Raw genomic sequence first — 17,261 nt, 5'->3', positions numbered from 1 at the left:
TCACCTGTCGCCAGGCGAAGGGGCAGGGAGCAGCAGAGGTGAATCTCTTTTATCTTGCTTCCACTGTGGCAGAGCTCAGCATTCCTGTGCTCTGCAGCTGCTGCTACCCACTGAAACCAGATAGGCAGCTTTTAAACTCCCGTCCTTGCCTCAGCTTGAAAGGGATGGTCCCCTGGTTAAGAGGCCGGGGAGAGGGGGGTTGAGACTCTTGCTCTACCACAGACTTTCTGTGTGACCTCAGGCAAGTCCCCCTGTGCCTCAGTGACCCATCTCTAAGGTGGAGATGATAGCACTGCCTGGCTAGTAGATAAACATAGTTAAACATTTGCCTGATCTAAACAGCCCATCAGGCTATCCTGGTAGCAAAAACCAGCTTTATAGCCAGCTGCACTTCAGGAGCCATCCTGCCCAGCTGCCTTAGACTCCTCTGCCTGACCAAGGAGGGACACGGTCAGCATGGCTGGGACTATGCTTAGCCAGAACGAGGCTTGGCACGTCTGCCTCCTAGAGCCATGCTGAGATTCCTAAACCACTTGGACCCACAGCCCAGCTTACAGGGGGCCAGAGGATGGTAAATATGGGAGCAATTGGAGGAGCTTAAGTATGATGGTAAGAGAAGATCACTCTCACCCCAGTTGTGCTGCGGAAAAAGAGGGGGAGACGGTGCTACTATGAACTGGTCAGGAAGGGTCTATGGAAAGCAGGGGCTCATTTTGACCCTTTTGGGATGCCACAGGCAAAACCCTGTCTCTGGGATAAGAACCCTCTGTTGAGTTATGAGAGTGCATGAGGTGGGGCTGTCCCCGACACAGAGGCTAATGCACACCATGACACAGGCCCCTGGGAAGGGAACTAAGGGCAGCAAAAACCAATTTCCCTTTTGCCAGTACAGCATAGCAAGCTCTTCACCACTGCAACCACTGGGTGTGGGAAGTCACTGCAGCTAAAGCTGGGCTGAAACTGGTCCAATCAAAGGCTAAAACCCCTGTCCAGCGTAAGTGAGTGGGAGAGTCCGCCCCAGAGACAGAAGGGAAGGGGGAGGCTGGTGGCCATCCGGGCCCCTGTAGGGCAGCCTCCTGGATCAGCTGTGGGCTTTACTGCCAGCTGCCCCAGCCTCAGCTGCAGTGCAGTGGTGTGGCCTGAGCAGTCAGATGTCCTCTGCACCAGTGTTAGAGCGTGGTCTGCAGTGTTGCCAGCCTTGGGGATTTCATCAGGACTCTCATGATTTCAGTGTTTCTTCTTAAATGTCACAAGATCATCTCAAACTTCAATTTAAAAAAAGACTTTAAGGGTCAGACTCCTTTCATTGGGTGTTGGGGCAACCTGTACTGCGTGTGTGACTCAGCACCAGATGCCCAGTGCAAATGCTCTGCACAGTGCAAACATCTCAGTCCCCATAATGTCCACATCAAACCAGGGCTGGGGGGGTCTCTGTCAGTAAAGATATGGGCTGAGGAAGCCCAGTTTGTGAGATGCTTTCTCTCACTCTAGTGGTGGCTGGGTCCTGCCTGCTACCACCTTAGCCAACAAAACCTGGTCTTTGAGCTCTGCTGAAGGCCTGTGACTTTAGAACTAAATGTCCCAGGGTCCATCCCTGCCACTGACCCTATCCCTAGGGGTACAGTGTGACAACAATGCCAGTTTGTCTAACAGCACCACTATTCATTCGTACTGTATTTGCTTAGATCGGGGCATCCCGGAACAGAAGAGAAACACTAATTTACACTTGCATACAAAGGACTCTTTGCACTTCCCTTTTGGATCATAACTCTGCTATTTGATGGGGTTTTAGCTGCCTCAAAATCCAAAAGTTCTGTGGTCCGAGCTGCTATTTCACAGCATCCAAGGAGATTGTTCCTTGTTAGATGCTTCTGAGAACCCCTCATTTAGTTGTGGTTCAGGAATTAGACAAAACCCAGCTAATGCTGTCACCTAATACCCTGAATAATTATATCAGTAGTGCTCTTACATAACCTGTTGCACAAACCACTGGTGGGGGGTCAGAAGTGACTGTGGTGGTGGCTTTGGCCTGCCCCCTGAAGAGGGATATAAAGTTGTGCACCATGTGGAAGCTGGCGTGGTCCTTCAAGTCACCTGCAGATTCTCAGTGTGAGCGCAGCGCTGTGAGGATGAAGGCCATGCTGTTGAACATTGGGCTGGCTCTGCTCTGTGTGCTGAAGACCCAGGCAGAGGTCCCTGTCCAACCAGACTTTGATCTCAAGAAGGTAATGGAGAGGGAAGATGCAATGACACATGGGTGGAGGGTGAATGCCAGTGAACATGTCTTCCTGGATCTATGAGGGACACTCCCTTTTGCTGGTTTGGTACCTGCAGCTGCCCCTGTTACAAGAGTTGACTCTCTAGGACACCCTTAGCAGAGCAGGGTGGGGGAGACACTCAAAGACGCTGACTCAGTGACTTGGAACCATGGACTTGGGCCACCTCCAGCCCCCACAGGCAAGTTCTCCACTGCTTCCTGGGCCCACCCCAACCCAGAGACCCTGCAGAGTAGAATCCTTATAGACAACAAATGGATGGTGTGGTGAGACGGTAGGGGGCAGTACTCTGCTGAGCCACCCACCTCACTTGCCACACCCAAAACCATGCTCTGGGAGTCTCCCTTGGGGAGCCTACATCCAGCTGCCCCCTTCCTGGAGACCTCCTGTAAACCTGGGGTAATACCGCCACCACCCGGGCACTGGTCTCAGTTAGGGCTCTGTGCAGCCCGGGATACACAGACCCAGTCAGCCTTGACAGTGCTTTGCCCCCTGGTAATATCTCTGGGTGCTCCTTATAGCCTTGGGGCCCTTCCCCACCAAGATATCCTCAGGTAGGCCTGAATTAGTTAATAATCAGCTAAAAGCTGCTAGGAGCGAAATGCATCTCTGACACCTCTCCCCTCAGGCATCCACAGCTAGGCGTGTTGAGTCAGATAGCTTTTTATTGATCAGAGAAAGAGAATGGGGTTGGGTAGAAAGCAGAGGACGTTCAAGAGAATAGCAAAACACCTTGAGCAATACAGAAAAAAATGAGCCTTTCATTAAATATTAAGTTTAGAGACCCTTTAATACACATCTAAATTATTTATATCTAACTTTCTATCTAGTTGGCTAGATACCTGCCTGGGGTATTGGATAAATATCTGGCTGGGGTATTATGATACCAGCACTCGCTCCTGCCCAGGGCAGGGGGTCGGACTTGATGATCTGTTCAGGTCCCTTCCGACCCTAGAAACTATGAAACTAGTTTTCAGGCATCCTTACTGATTCATGTAGTCAGCAGCCTGAGGTCTCTGCTCGAGTCTGTCCAAGATGCCTGCTGGAGGAAGCAAGCCCCCCAGACCAAGTGTCCTGACTCTTAAATAACTTCTCTGACCTCATCACTTGCTTCCAACCAGAAACAGGCATTATTTGAACACTGATGATGCAGACCAATCATTTCAAACAGTGGCAATGCATAGGGGGTGCATGTGGGTGCATGTGCACCCCCCGAGCACGATGGTGAACCCCCTACAAAAAGGTGCCGCTGGCAGCAGCTATGAGTGGTCACTGACCCTTGGTGGGCACTCGCCACCTCCCACCTCCCCGCTGGCAGTGCCAGCAGTGTCTGTGGGAGCTCCCTTGCTTACCGCTGCCATGCTCCCACTGCCGCGCTTCCACTCTCGCCATGCCCCGCCAGTCGCCAGGGGCACGCATTGTTCATGATTTCAGAAGCGGTCAGCAGCCCCTGGTGAAGTGGCTAGAGTCACCATACTAGATCCACAGGTTCCCTGGAGGGAAACTTAAGACAAAGGGCCTGGACACAATAAGGGGGATAGGAGGTGGTCCTCTCCAGTCCCATGGGAAGCAAAATATACAGCACAAACAAGAAATAGAACAAAATAAATCCAAAACACACTCGGCCAGCAGCTAAAAGGGAGATGCACACCCAATGGAAGGGAGGGGCCATCACCAGGGAGGACTATACCTCGGTTGTGTGGGGTTGCAGGGGGGCAGTCAGGGAGGCCAAGGTAGAGATGGAACTAGGACTAGCTACCCAGATCAGGGACAACAAGAAGTCCTTTTTTAAATGCATAGGGGGCAAAAAGAAGGGACCGGGTCATGTGGGGCCCCTGCAAGACACGCTAGGAAATCTGGTCGTCACACCAGATGACAAAGCTAACCTACTTAACAATTTCTTTGCCTCCATTTTCCTGAGCAGGGACCAGATCACCCCCCCCACTGGGCCCCCCTCAGGCCCCAGGGGAGGCGCACCTAGGCCAAGGGTCAGGGAGGATCTAGTCAGGGAACTTCTGGAGGGACTGGATGTATTTAAATCAGCTGGTCCGGATGATCTCCACCCCCGAGCGCTGAGGGAATTAGCTGAGGTCATTGCGGGACCCCTGGCACGGCTGTATGAGCACTCATGGTGCTCTGGTGTGGTGCCAGAGGACTGGAAGAGGGCCAGTGTGGTTCCCATCTTCCAGAAAGGGAGGAAGGAGGACCCGGGGAACTATAGGCCAGTTAGTCTTACCTTGATCCTGGGCAAGCTTTTTGAGAGAATTATTCTGGTACATGTCCACGAGGGGCCAGCAGGGGAGATTATGCTCAGGGGCAACCAACACGGGTTCATCAGTGGCAGGTCCTGTCAGACCAACCTGGTGGCCTTCTACGACCAGGTCACCAAATCCTTAGATGCAGGGGCAGCAGTGGATGTAGTCTTTCTGGACTTTAGGAAGGCCTTTGACACCATCTCTCACCCCGTTCTCATTAAGAAACTGGGGGACTGTGGTGTTGACACCCACACAGTAAGATGGGTCACTGACTGGCTGGAGGGCCGCACCCAGGGAGTGGTGGTGGATGGGTCATTTTCGACCTGGAGGGATGTGGGCAGTGGGGTCCCCCAGGGCTCAGTCCTTGGGCCCGCGCTGTTCAACATCTTCATCAGTGACTTGGACAAGGGGGTAAAAAGCACCCTGTTCAAATTTTCTGATGACACTAAGATGTGGGGATGCTAGAAGGGAGGAATAGGCTGCAATCAGACCTAGACAGGTTACAGGGGTGGGCGGACAAGACTAGGATGGGATTCAACACTGACAAGTGCAAGGTGCCGCACCTGGGGAGGAAGAACCAGCACCATACCTACAGGCTGGGGAACTCCCTTCTTGTCAGTGCAGAGGCAGAAAAGGATCTTGGAGTCATCATTGATGCCAAGATGAACACGGGCCGGCAGTGTGGGGACGCAGTCAGGAAGGCCAGCCGCACCTTGTCATGCATGCACAGGTGCATCTCAAGCAGGTACAAGGAGGTGATCCTCCCCCTCTATGTGGCACTGGTCAGGCCGCAGCTGCAGGACTGCGTCCAGTTCTGGGCACCGCACTTCAGAGTTAGAGGGGACCAGCAGGCATTGGGAGAGTCCCTGTTCCCCTGAGCACTGCCAGGAGTGATTAGAAGTAATGGTCACAAGCTGGCAGAGGGTGGATTTAGACTAGACATCAGGAGGCGCTACTTCACGGTCAGGGCGGCTAGGATCTGGAACCAACTTCCAAGCGAAGTGGTGCTGGCTCCTACCCTGGGGGTCTTTAAGAGGAGGCTGGATGAACACTTTGCTGGGGTCGTTTGACCCCAGTACTCTTTCCTGCCATGGGAGGGTGTCGGACTCGATGATCTGCTCAGGTCCCTTCTGATCCTACAGACTATGAAACTATGACCACTCACATCCCAAGTGTGTGTGGGTGTTACATTCCCCACCCCTAGCCCAGAATGTCTCAATCCAGAGGCAGCCAGAGGGTATGAAACAAGGTGCTCTTGCCCAGCTCCTGGTCCATAGTGACCCAGGTGGAGGATGCTCACACTGCTCATGGAGTCTTGTATATGTGCCTTGCTCACCTTAGCCCACTGACAACATAGTAGGTGTAAAGAGAAAACAGAAAATAGAAGTGCAGGCTCTAGAGAAGCAGCAATCAGAAGGGATGGACATTCAGCTGCCAGCCTGCCTTGTCTGATGGCTTGAGTTGAAGGGCACCCAGCTGGACCCGCAGGGAGCCAGGCCCTGTTCTGAACACTGCTGGTCGGTTAGCTGTGTCTTATGTCTACACTAAATAAGGGCCTTGAGCAACGCATCCTTTTTCTAGCAGCAGTGTGGGCAGGGACTGCTGGCCTACTGCTAGTTCCCAGAGAGCAAGCGATCTCCCAGCCTAGCCCAGAGCATTCTCATGCCTGCAGAGGAGCTGCTTTCCCACACCCAGGGTGAGCATGGCTCCTTTGCAAGAGGAGACCCAGGTTCCTGTGGACTTCCCATGCCCTTTATATCACTGGGTATGTGCAGTTTGTTCACTGGAGTCACAATGCAAACCTGATGCAGGTAGAAGCAAGGCCCCTTTGAGACCAGCCAACTCTAACCATGTGTCTGTGCACAACAGGTCTCTGGTCTTGGCTGGGCTTTCCGTGCCGGCAGGAATGGCACTAGCACAGGTTGCTCGGTGGGGTGGGAGATAGCAAAGTGTTGCTGACCAAAGCCTTCATTTGCTGTACAATACAGATGTCTTGAAAGGCTCCTTTCAAACTGTGGTTTTGCCACAGGCTTCTGGTGAGGCTTTGGGCAAGTAATGCTAGAGAGGCTAAAAGTCATCAGGCTCCTAACTCTCCCAGGTGTGATGGACCATCTGCCTTTGGAAATGCAGGGAGCTAAATGATTAATACCTTGAAGGGTCTGGGTCTCTGTGCCGCAGCTCCCTGCCTGTGAAATGAAGCTTACTGCACTGCCCCACTAGAAGGAGATGCATGAGGGTCAATGTAGTAAGTAATGACTGTGAACCGCTTGGACACCACAGAGATGGAGGCCATGGACGTATGCGTGATAGCCTGTCACAAGGAGGCAGGGCCCAGCTGCAGCACAGATATGCTGCATGCATTTCTGTCCTCCCCATAGCAAACCCTATAGCACAGTGGCTTGGCTCTACTACCACAATAGCCTGTTAACAAGCAACAGACCAGCTGGGAAAGCCTCCCTGGGTGCTGGCTCCTGCCTGTTCATTGCCGCACAGCCAGGGGCTTCTGCTGGGAACTGCGAGGGCTGCAGTTGCTTTCGCAAGATCTCACCTGAGTGATTCTCTGCAGTTTACAGGGACATGGCACATCGTGGTTGCTGCCTCCAACTGCCCTGTGTTCCTGAGCATGAAGGAAATCATGAAGACGTCTGTTGCCATCATCACAGCAATGCCAGGCGATGACTTAACTTTAACCGTTGGCTTCCCTTTGTGAGTACAGTTGTAGCCTGCTGACCTGACCCATCAACACGTGGTTCTCCTGGGGCCTGGCACAGTCAGCAGCCTGGAGAAAGCTGACTATAGTGCAGTGGTTGAGGCTGATTTGGTGCTAAGGTGGGGGAGATATTCTTGTGGCTTTCCCTGATGTGCCTCATCTGTAGCTGGGCCTTCATCCTGGATGGGTTCTCCTGGTAGGGATGAGGTGCTGGGAGAGTGAAAATAAGATGAAATTCAAATCAGGAGGAATCTTCTTTGATTTATCCTGCAGCGCGCAGGTCAAGACAGGCTCACACCTGTCTTTACACTATGCCAGCAAACTCCCACTGGGCTTTGCTTTCCCCTCTAGCAAAACCACATCCCCCCACCCAGTCAGAACAGACTCACCTCTGCCTCCCACCATGATCACACATTGCCCTCCCATTGCCAGGATAGGTCTGCCTGTTACCTGGGCAAACTAGGCTCTCCCCAGCTCTTTGAGTGGCCCAGGTTCTGGTTTAGCCTGACCTTGCTTTTCCCATTGCTTTTTCCCAGGTCAGATGCTTGTCAGAAACTAGAGATGCATTTGAAGAGCACTGGGCAACCAGGTCACTACACCAACTCAGGTACTTCCCCGGCTGTTTAGTGCCCCCTCCCTTCCCAGGTATCACGGTGCACGGTGGCAGGGGGCTCTTTGGGTCTCAGCTACCTTGTTTTGCTCCTTGCTGTTCGTGTACTTTCAAAGCTCCTGTGCCCAACGCCAGGATGGTGCCTCCAGGCACAGCAGTAGCTTGAGGACAGCATACACATGTGGTACCTCAGAGGGGCTGGAGAGGATGCTGTGTTTAAGGGGAACAACCCTGCCAAAGCTGAACATCAGTCAGGGACACCACAGAGAGGATGGGACACAGATCCCCTCCCGCCTCCTTGCTAGTCCTTTCTGCAGAGGCATAAGGGTGAGGAGTAGTTCCTTCAACTTCTTTGTTCCCAAGCAGCGGTTTGTCTCCTTTCTGTGAGCCATGGCTCAGGGTCTCAGGGTGGGGCAGGTTGTCCATACTATATGAGAACACATGCAGGTGCATGCCGTGAGATGGTGCACCAGTGAGCAAAGCTTTGCAGGCAGATTTGCAGACTGGCCAGGCAAACTGACCTCAGGCTCTGGGAGTGGTGAGGCACGTGTGGGTGCAAGCCCGCTGCGCCTCCGCTTCCAGAAGCCTGCCCCCCAGCAACTCCCAGCAACCCCCAGCACAGCCAGAGGTAAGCGGGGCCGTGGTGGGGGAGGGTTAACCCCCGACAGCTGAGAGGAGGCGGCTGAGTGGAGCCAAGGAGGGTCTCGCCCTGACCCAGCTCCTACTTGGCTCAGCCCGCAGGGAGCCGCATGACCGGAGCGTCCTGAACAGGACCACAAACAGGCGCACTTGTCTGCCCAGCGCGTGAGTTAGCACGCAGTTTGCGCAGGAGGGCCAGCGGGAGGGCCCAAGGCCCTGCCAGTGTGTCCTAGGGAAGGCAGTCCCAGGCGTAGCCGGCCAACCAGCAGCACCATGAGGATGGGCACGCGCCACAACCCGAGCGTCCCCTCAGAGTCTGTGGTCCCCTCCTCTGGCGCCTCAGGGGCCTCCACCCCAACGGAGCCCATGGTCCCAGGCTCGACGTGGCCGGAGCCCCTGGCTCGCAGTTGCGCGGGCTGCCTGTCCCTTTTTCAGGCTCTGGGGCCTGGGAGCATGGCCACCTCCCCTTGTGGGGTCTGCTCCCTTTTGGGGTCTCTGGCATGCCCGCTGGAGGAGCTCCAGGCCGCAGCCCGGAGACTGTGTGCCACCAGGGACTGTGAGCAGATCGACTGCTACTGCCAGGCCCTTCTGTGCAGAGGGTAGACCACAGTCTCCCTCCAGGACAAGGGAGGACTTGGGGACCTCCCTTACTGTCTAGCCACGGGGTTGGACTAAGGTGGTCAAGGGCGCCAAGGCCCGCCGCACCAAGGCCCCTGCCCTACTGGAGCTTTGCAACAGGTACAAACCTCTTGCAGCCCCAGCAGAGCCTGCCTAGCTGCCAGCTCCTGCAGGCAACACAGACGATACTGTAACTAGCACCCCCGCTCTCCCTAAGACAAAACGCAAAGTGTTTTTCATGGGAGACTCCTTCCTGAGGGGGACTGAGGGGGCAACCTGCCACCCCGACCCCCTAGCCCGGGAAGTCTGCTGCTTCCCAGGAGCCCGTATCCGAGAGGATCCCTGAACTCCTCCAGCCCACTGACCACTACCCTCTGCTGCTTATCCATGTGGGCATGAATGATATGGCTCAGAGCAATCCCAGCCAGGTCATGAGGCACCACAGGGATTTGGGAGTGGGGCTTAAGGGGTTGGGGGCTCAGGTGGTGTTTTCCTCGATCCTCCCAGTTCTGGGGTACAGGCTAAGGAGGGAGAGGAGGATTGAGGTAGTGAACCAAAGACTGCGGTGCTGGTGTCATCGGGAAGGCTTCGGCTTCCACGACCATAGTCTGCTCTTTAGTGAGAGAGGCAGCGAGCTGCTGGGAAGAGATGGCCTCCACCTCTCTCCCCTGGGGAAAAGGCTCTTCTCAGCCAGACTGGCTGACCTGTTCCACCAGGCTTTCAACTAAGCCTGCTGGGGGATGGGGGAACTACTGCCACTGCTGGCCCGCTGAGCAACTCTTGCAAAGCCAGCAGACCAAGGCACTTAAGGGAGCCCACCCCTGCCCCAGCCCTGGCACAATCTGTGGGCAAGGCAAGAGCCCCCAGGGGGACACTTTCCTGCCTGTACACAAATGCCAGGAGCTTGGGGAATAAACAGGAGGAACTTGTCCCCCTGCTAAACGCAAATAATTATGATGTCATAGGGATAATGGAGATCTGGTATGACTCCACCCATGACTGGGCCACAGGTACAGATGGCTATACCCTGTACAGGATGGATCGAGTGGACAAAAGGGCCAGGGGTGTAGCTCTCTATGTCAAGGAAAACTACGTGTCCCTGCAAGCTGACATTGGCACCCAGAGTGCACGACTGGAGACCCTCTGGGTTAAAATTCATGGGGAACATGGCACAGGGGACACAATGGTGGGAGTCTACTGCAGACCCCCTACCCAGGGTCAAGAGCTTGACCAGGAGTTCACTAGGGAATTGGCTGAGGCTGCACGCTCTTGGTGTATGGTTGTCATGGGAGACTTCAACTACCCAGACATCTCATGGGAGGATCACTTGACCAAATCTGAACAGTTGCAAAGCTTCCTCACATGTGTGGATGAGCTCTACCTGACGCAAGAAGTCTACGGACCGACGAGAGGTAAAGCGCTGCTCGACCTGGTACTGGCAACCAGGGACAACCTAATCAGTGGCCTAATGATCGAAGGGAAGCTGGGTGACAGTGACCACAAGTGATCACTTTCACCACCCACCATAAAGCTGGCAAGTCAGTCAGTAATACAGAAGTCCTCGACTTCAGTGGTTGTTCCTCAAGGGAGCAATCCTGGATGCAAAAGCAAAGTCTATCCCATCTCGGAGGAAAGGCAACCAAAGGGCATAGCAGCCCCCTTGGCTCTTCAGGGAACTAGCCAACCTCCTGTGTCTAAAAAGAAAGGCCTACAAAGGATGGAGGACTGGATCCACCTCCAAGGAGGAATACTCTGCACTGGTCTGGACCTGCAGGAAGCGAACCAGGAAAGCCAAGGCTATGATGGAACTCCAACTAGCTACAAATATCAAGGACAATAAAAAGTCCTTTTTTAGATATGTGGGGAGCAAAAGCAAGGGCAACATTGGACCCCTGCTGAACCAGATGGGGCAACTGACAACTGATGCCCAGGAAAAAGCTAGCTTGCTAAATGGGTACTTTGTGTTGGTCTTTCACCAGTCCCATGGGATGCCCCTGCCCATTATGGGACGGGAAGGCCTGGGTGAGGGAGATTCCTTACCCTCCATCAATGCTGACCTTATGAAGGAACACCTTGGGAGGCTGGGCACCTTCAAGTCAGCCAGTTTACCTTCAAGTGACAGTTTACACCCCAGGGTACTTAAAGAGCATAGCCCAGCCCCTGGCTCAGATCTTCAAGAGCTCCTGGCACTCTAGTGAAGTGCCCAAAGACTGGAAGAAGGCCAATGTGGTGCCTATCTTCAAGAAAGGGAGGAAAGTGGATCCGGCAAACTACAGGTCCATCAGCCTGACTTCTATTCTGGGGAAGGTTTTAGAAAAAATTAGGAAAGAGACCATTCTTAACAGACTGGCCAATGGCAACATCCTGAGGGATAGCCAGCACGGGTTTGTTGTGGGTAGGTCTTGCTTGACCAATCTTATTTCCTTTTACGACCAGGTGACCTATCACCTGGACCAGGGAGAGGAGATTGATGTCATATATCTTGACTTTAAAAAAGCCTTAGATTTGGTATCCCATGATCACCCCTTTGCAAAACTGGTCAACTGTGGCCTTGGCTTCACCACGATCCGCTGGCTGGTAAATTGGCTCCACAGCAGGAGTCAGAGGGCGGTGGTTGATAGAAGTCAATCGCTGTGACCAGAGGGGTCCCTCAAGGCTCTGTCCTTGGGCCTATATTATTCAACATCTTCATCAATGATGTGGACATTGGAGTCAGAAGCGGACTGGCCAAATTCACCGACGACAACAAACTTTGGGGCAAAGCATCAACACTTGAGGACAGGAGGGCGATCCAGGCTGACCTTGACATACTCAGGAAATGGGCGGACGAGAACCTGATGGTGTTCAACACCGAAAAATGCAAGGTTCTCCACCTTGGGAAACAAAACCGGCAGCATGTTTATAGGCTTGGCGGTGCTACGCTGGCTAGCACTACGGATGAAAGGGACTTGGGGGTTATGATTGACCACAAGATGAACATGAACCATCAATGTGATGCTGTGGCTAGGAAAGTGAGCAACATGCTGAATGGCATCCATAGATGCTTCTCAAGAAAATCCCAGGACGTCATTCTCCCCTTGTGCTCGGCCTTGGTGAGGCCACAGCTGGAGTACTGCGTCCAGTTTTGGGCTCCACAATTCAAAAAGGATGTGGAGAAGTTTGAGAGAGTGCAGAGAAGAGCCACGCGCATGATCAGAGGTCAGGAAAACAGACCTTATGATGAGAAGCTGAGAGCTATGGGACTCTTCAGCCTGGAAAAGCACAGGCTGAGGGGTGATCTCATGGCTGCCTGTAAGTTTATAAGGGGAGCTCACCAGGATCTGAGAGAACGTCTGTTCACCAGAGCACCCCAAGGGATGACAAAGTCGAATGGTCACAAACTCCTCTAGGACCATTTCAGGCTGGACATAAGGAAAAACTTCTTTACTCTCTGAGCCCCCAAGGTTTGGAGGTAGTTCAGCACCTACTTTGAACACCTTCAAGAGTAAATTTGGTTGTTTATCTTGCTGGGATCCTATGACCCCTGTTGACGTCCTGCCCCGGGGGCTGGACTCGAAGATCTTCCAAGGTCCCTTCCAGCCCTAATGCCTATGAAGTCTATGAAACTAGCAGGTGCTGCCATTCTACCAGGATCCTGCATCTGCCACCATACACTGTTAGTGCACATGAAGCACTTGGCTGCATGCTTTGCAAATCCAGGCTTAAACGAGCCCTGTGCAACACCTGGTTCAGAGGTCTGGGTTGGGAGATACCATGACTACTAAAGTGGTTTTCCTAGTTGCAGGGGAAAACCACTTTCTTGGCAGGGGGGTAGTACCCTGACTGAGGTAAAACAGAGTTAGCTTCCCACTTTCACTTCCAGTGAGAAGATCTTGGCTGCACACTGACTTTATGGAAATGGGAGACTCCTCCTTAGCTTGCTCCTGCAGCCATATGGCTGAGGGCAAGCAAAACTCAGGGGCATCCAAACCTCAAGCCTCCAGGCTTGGGTCTGCACGTAGGATGCCTGGCCTGTCAAAGAATTTGGGAGTATATGAAACCCCAGCTGGGGTGGAGGATGCTTGCTAGTAGCAGGGCCACGTAAGGTTCTTGAATGACTCGCAAATTTGGAATTGATTAAGCTGGTTTGATTTGGGACACAGAAATTTTTCCTTTAAAAAAAAAAAGTCTGGTTTGGATAATGAATCCAAACAGCTGTATTTTCAGCCAGGCTGGTCAGAGCCAATAGCACCGGCAGCCATAAAGCACAGGTGTGATCTCTCTGGTTTCAGCACATGTCATCCAACTAAGGTAGCCAGAGAACCAAGTGGTACTAACAAGGCTGGGTGGTGAAGATGCCCCTTTTACTATTAGAAAGTGCCTGATCCTGGCTATTTGAGGGTGTACGTTAAAATAAGGAAGGTGTTGGGGGCCTTCCTGGATGACAGCTGCCCCAAATTGCTTCAATTCTGCAAATAAAGTGCCACTGTGTGCCACCAGCTAGTACCCACACAGTAATCAAACAAAATACCCTAGCTCTTATGTATAACTTTTCATCTTAGCTTTCCAAGTGTTTTTATAGAGAGAGAAACCAATATAAATAACTCAATTCTACAGCAGGAAAAACTGAGGTACAGAGCAGGGAAATTATGTGCTCTGGGTAGAGACCCGGTTCTGTACCCTGGGTGGTGACTATAGCATAGCCTGTGATGGCAGTTTCAGTGGTCTGGACAGCAGAAATGCCAGCTGCTATTCTTGCACCCCTTCTATATAGATGCCTTGGACTGGTGCCCCATTTACCACCCTGAGATACACTACAGGCAGCAGGTTACTCAGCAGCCCAGCAGTAGTGCAGGGTATGGGACCAGTCCAATGTTCTCATCACCCTAGTGCCAGCCCCAGCAGGTAGCTGTAGGCCCCTGTTTGCTTAGGAGAGGAGCTGAGACATTGTTGTCATTGAACACCCTGTGGTTTTTTTTCAGAGATGGCCAAGAGAGACATGCGTGTGGTGGAGACGGACTATAATCACTATGCCATCGTGTACATGTTCAAGGACCAGGGTGGCGAGACCAGCATCACCCTGCAGCTCTTTAGTAAGTGTTGGGAGAATGGTCCCCACCTGAGAAAATGATGTTGGCATGAGATGTGGGTGAGGAGGGGATTTGGGGCTACCCTTTGGCAGCTGACCTGTTTTCTGTGGCTTAGTAAGACAGGGCCTTGGTTCGTAAAGCAATGCTGAGAAGTTTCCATGACCGTTTCCCTACTGTTGGCTGTTTCACAGATGCTTTCCCTGAATTACCTCCTGTGAGCCAGCCCCAAAGAGCTGCACATAAGGGTGGTCCATACAAAGGAAGACTCATGGTCAAGCTTCTAGCTCAGCTCTGTGCTCTACCTGAGGGGTGAATGCTTAAAATCAAGGGGGGCCCCTCGGGTGGTCATTGGTAGAGGTGTCCATCAGGCTGGCTTCCTGGTCCTCTACATCTAATTGTTGGTCTTCACAGAGAACCTTCCTTTCTCTCCTAGCCCTCAGCTGATCCCATGCCCACACCATCCCCTAGAAACCTCTCCCATTGTAGCTGGTCAGGATTGTGTCCATGTGTCCAGCCGCAGCCGAGCCGTGCTGCATAACAGGCTGGAAACACCTGGCTTTAATTCTGATCTTTGGCTGCAGGCAGAAAACAGGAAGTGGACACTGAAGCCCTGAAGAGGTTCGAGGAGCTGTACCCAACCATGGGCCTCACTAAAGACATGATGGTCATGCTGCCCAAGTCAGGTAACTGCTGCCTGCTTGGGGATTTTTTCCATTCCCATCTGCACAGCTAAATTTGGAAAAGAACTGATGCCATTGGCCATGACGCATGCATCGTGGCAGGATTTGCTGATCAGGATCCCAGAGGGATTGGGCCATTCTAGATCCCCAACATTTCTCTCTGCCTTTGAGAAGATCCTGGAGCAATGAGCTTACGCTGAGCAGTGACAGCTCTCTCTTTCTCTTTACAGATCTGTGTGCCAAGGCCCTTGGGTGAGTTTACTATCCCTGGGTTTCCACTGAGCTGGGGCTATCTGAGTAGCCAGGCTCCAGCCTGATGACTGGGGGTCAAGAATGGGGAGGCGGGTGCTTGCTGTTCTTCTGCCCTGCAGTAAGTCTCCACGGAGAGGCATGTGTCCCCGCAGCAATAGTGCCTGGGAAAGCTGGCACTTGGACTGCCTTGGCATGGCTCCCTGGTCAGGATGGGGCTGTTGTGATCCAGACTGGACTGTTTTAATAAATCCTAGTGCACTTGCCTCTCTGCCCATCCCCACTGTCCCCTCTGCCCGGGTATTCATCACTCGTACTGTCTTACAGTGTTTAAACGGGAGCCACCCCATCGGCTGCAGCTCCTCCAGCCTCCGCGGCTGGATCACAGAAGCATCAGTGATCTGGAAATCCAGGCTGCAGCTTGGCGCCTCCTCACTCTCCTTCTCCACTTCCTTTGGAGGGATTTGCTCCCTCTCACTGCACCCCAGGAGGTAGCTGTGCAGCATATACTGCTTCGCAAGGGACCCGTCCTCTCACCGCTAAATAAATAGATGCAGATGCAGAACCTGCTTCCAGAGCCGCGTGCGTTTGTCTGGGGAAGGCGGGAGCAGCTCCGGAGCCTGCTGTGCATCTCAGGGCCCTGGAGCCCTTGGGGGACCTTTCAAGGGGGCCTCTTCCCTGCTGACCTCTAGCAGCTTTCAGGAAGTTACTTCGGGGGGACAGACACATGAGAGTGCTCAGATGGGATAACATGGAGCAGGATTTCTGAGTGCTTCAATGGGCTGTATTCAGTCCGGGATGACTGCAACCCCAAGCCAGATCTCTGCACAGCAGGCGACACTGCGCCAGGCAGAGATGCTCTGACAGAAGGATGGAGGACATGGCTGGGCCTGTGGGAGCAGTGCCGAAGCAAAAAGATTTGGCACCTGGGGAAGAGGCCACAGCAGCAGCCCTCGCGCCACGCTCAGATCTGGGGGGCAGATGTCCCCAAATGATTTCTCAGGAGTGCATGCAATGGCAGAAGGCACCCTTCCCTTGTCCTCATGCCCCCCAGTAGAGCCACTTACAGCTCCGTCCCATGCCTCACCCTGGCTGGGCACTGCCTGTTGGCACTCCTTCGCTTTGGCGCCCAGGGCGCTCGCCCCTCTGGTCTCCCCGTACTATGACAGTGTCCGGGAGGGGAAGGGTTATGGTGTAGGAGGCAGGGGAGGGAAGGGGCTGGCTGGGACTGTGAGTGATTGGAGCAGAGGAGGCAGGAGTGGGAGCCAGGTGAAGACAGGGGGCAGGGAGTTGGCACCACATGTCACTGAGTTCACTGGAGGTGGGGCCTGAGGCAGACAGCCATTGCACTGAGGAGGTGGCTGTGGCCTGGCTGGCTAGCAGGCTCTCACCTCCCTCAGGCAGCTCAGAAGCCAGTTTGTGCCCCCCAGAGCCTCTCAGGATGCCATACCCTGCTCCCCCCCAGCTACTGCAGCACTGACCTATGCCACAGTACAGCTGTCTCATCCCTCCTGCCCCCCTGTAGCTGCTCAGCATCACTGCTCTCCATCGCGCTCTTGGGACTAGAGCAAAAATACTGATCAAAGCCTTCTGACTGCACTAACCAGGCATTTCCTTCCCTCTGTCCTGATCAGACCTTAGCCAAGTGCCTCCTTGTTCTAGCCTTCCCCCAAGCCTACTCATGGTGTCAGCCCCGGGCAGGAGCTCTGTCCTCCTCTACTGCTGGAACACTGCTGTCGATGCAGCTGGCACCCTTCCCTTACATACCACCAAGGGCAGGGCCTGTTTGATCCCTCCTACAGGACCCTCCGGCCTCCTCCTTGTGAAAGGTACTAAAAGGAGCTTGTTACACAGCTGCAAAACTTCCCTCAGCTGCCGGACCCTCACCTGCACCTGCCCATCCATCCTGATCCTCAGTGCCCCTTCCCCTCACCCAGCGCTGTCCCCTCAGCCCCTCCAGGGCTCCTGCTCCCTGCTTGTGTGTGTGTCCCTGTCAGACACCTGCAGCCGTCTTGTATTGGATGAGCTGTGCTGCGATTAGGATGCTAGAGTTCAAAAAGGTGGAGTTCGTCCTACTCGAGGAGCTAATGGGCACGGTGTCCTGGGAGGACAGATGGAAGGATAAAGGTGCCCAGGAGGGCTGGGAGCGTCTAAG

The 17,261-nt window shown here is 53.7% G+C and overlaps 1 protein-coding gene across 1 annotated transcript; it reads left to right on the top strand.

Moving 5' to 3' along the window:
* The first annotated feature begins 2,129 nt into the window (after positions 1-2,129).
* LOC149855512 (lipocalin-15-like) lies at positions 2,130-16,686 on the top strand. The gene is made up of 7 exons (XM_090022581.1): positions 2,130-2,225; positions 7,098-7,237; positions 7,778-7,848; positions 14,070-14,180; positions 14,759-14,860; positions 15,088-15,109; positions 16,632-16,686. The coding sequence occupies exons 1-7, from the start codon at positions 2,130-2,132 to the stop codon at positions 16,684-16,686; spliced, it is 597 nt and encodes a 198-aa protein (XP_089878707.1).
* The last annotated feature ends 575 nt before the right edge of the window (positions 16,687-17,261 follow it).

Source organism: Crocodylus siamensis, chromosome 11 (genome assembly GCF_052110815.1).
Source record: "Crocodylus siamensis isolate JL-2025a chromosome 11, ASM5211081v1, whole genome shotgun sequence".
Taxonomy (NCBI): domain Eukaryota; kingdom Metazoa; phylum Chordata; order Crocodylia; family Crocodylidae; genus Crocodylus; species Crocodylus siamensis.
The sequence above is the reverse complement of the archived record's forward strand: the minus strand, read 5'-3'. Positions and strand labels throughout refer to the sequence as shown.

Excerpts from the sequence above, each read along its gene's own strand:
- LOC149855512 (XM_090022581.1), top strand. The coding sequence starts at position 2,130 with ATGAAGGCCATGCTGTTGAACATTGGGCTGGCTCTGCTCTGTGTGCTG. Across the intron at positions 2,226-7,097 it reads CAGACTTTGATCTCAAGAAG|TTTACAGGGACATGGCACAT; the intron begins GTAATGGAGAGG and ends GATTCTCTGCAG. Across the intron at positions 15,110-16,631 it reads CTGTGTGCCAAGGCCCTTGG|CTGCTCAGCATCACTGCTCT; the intron begins GTGAGTTTACTA and ends GCCCCCCTGTAG.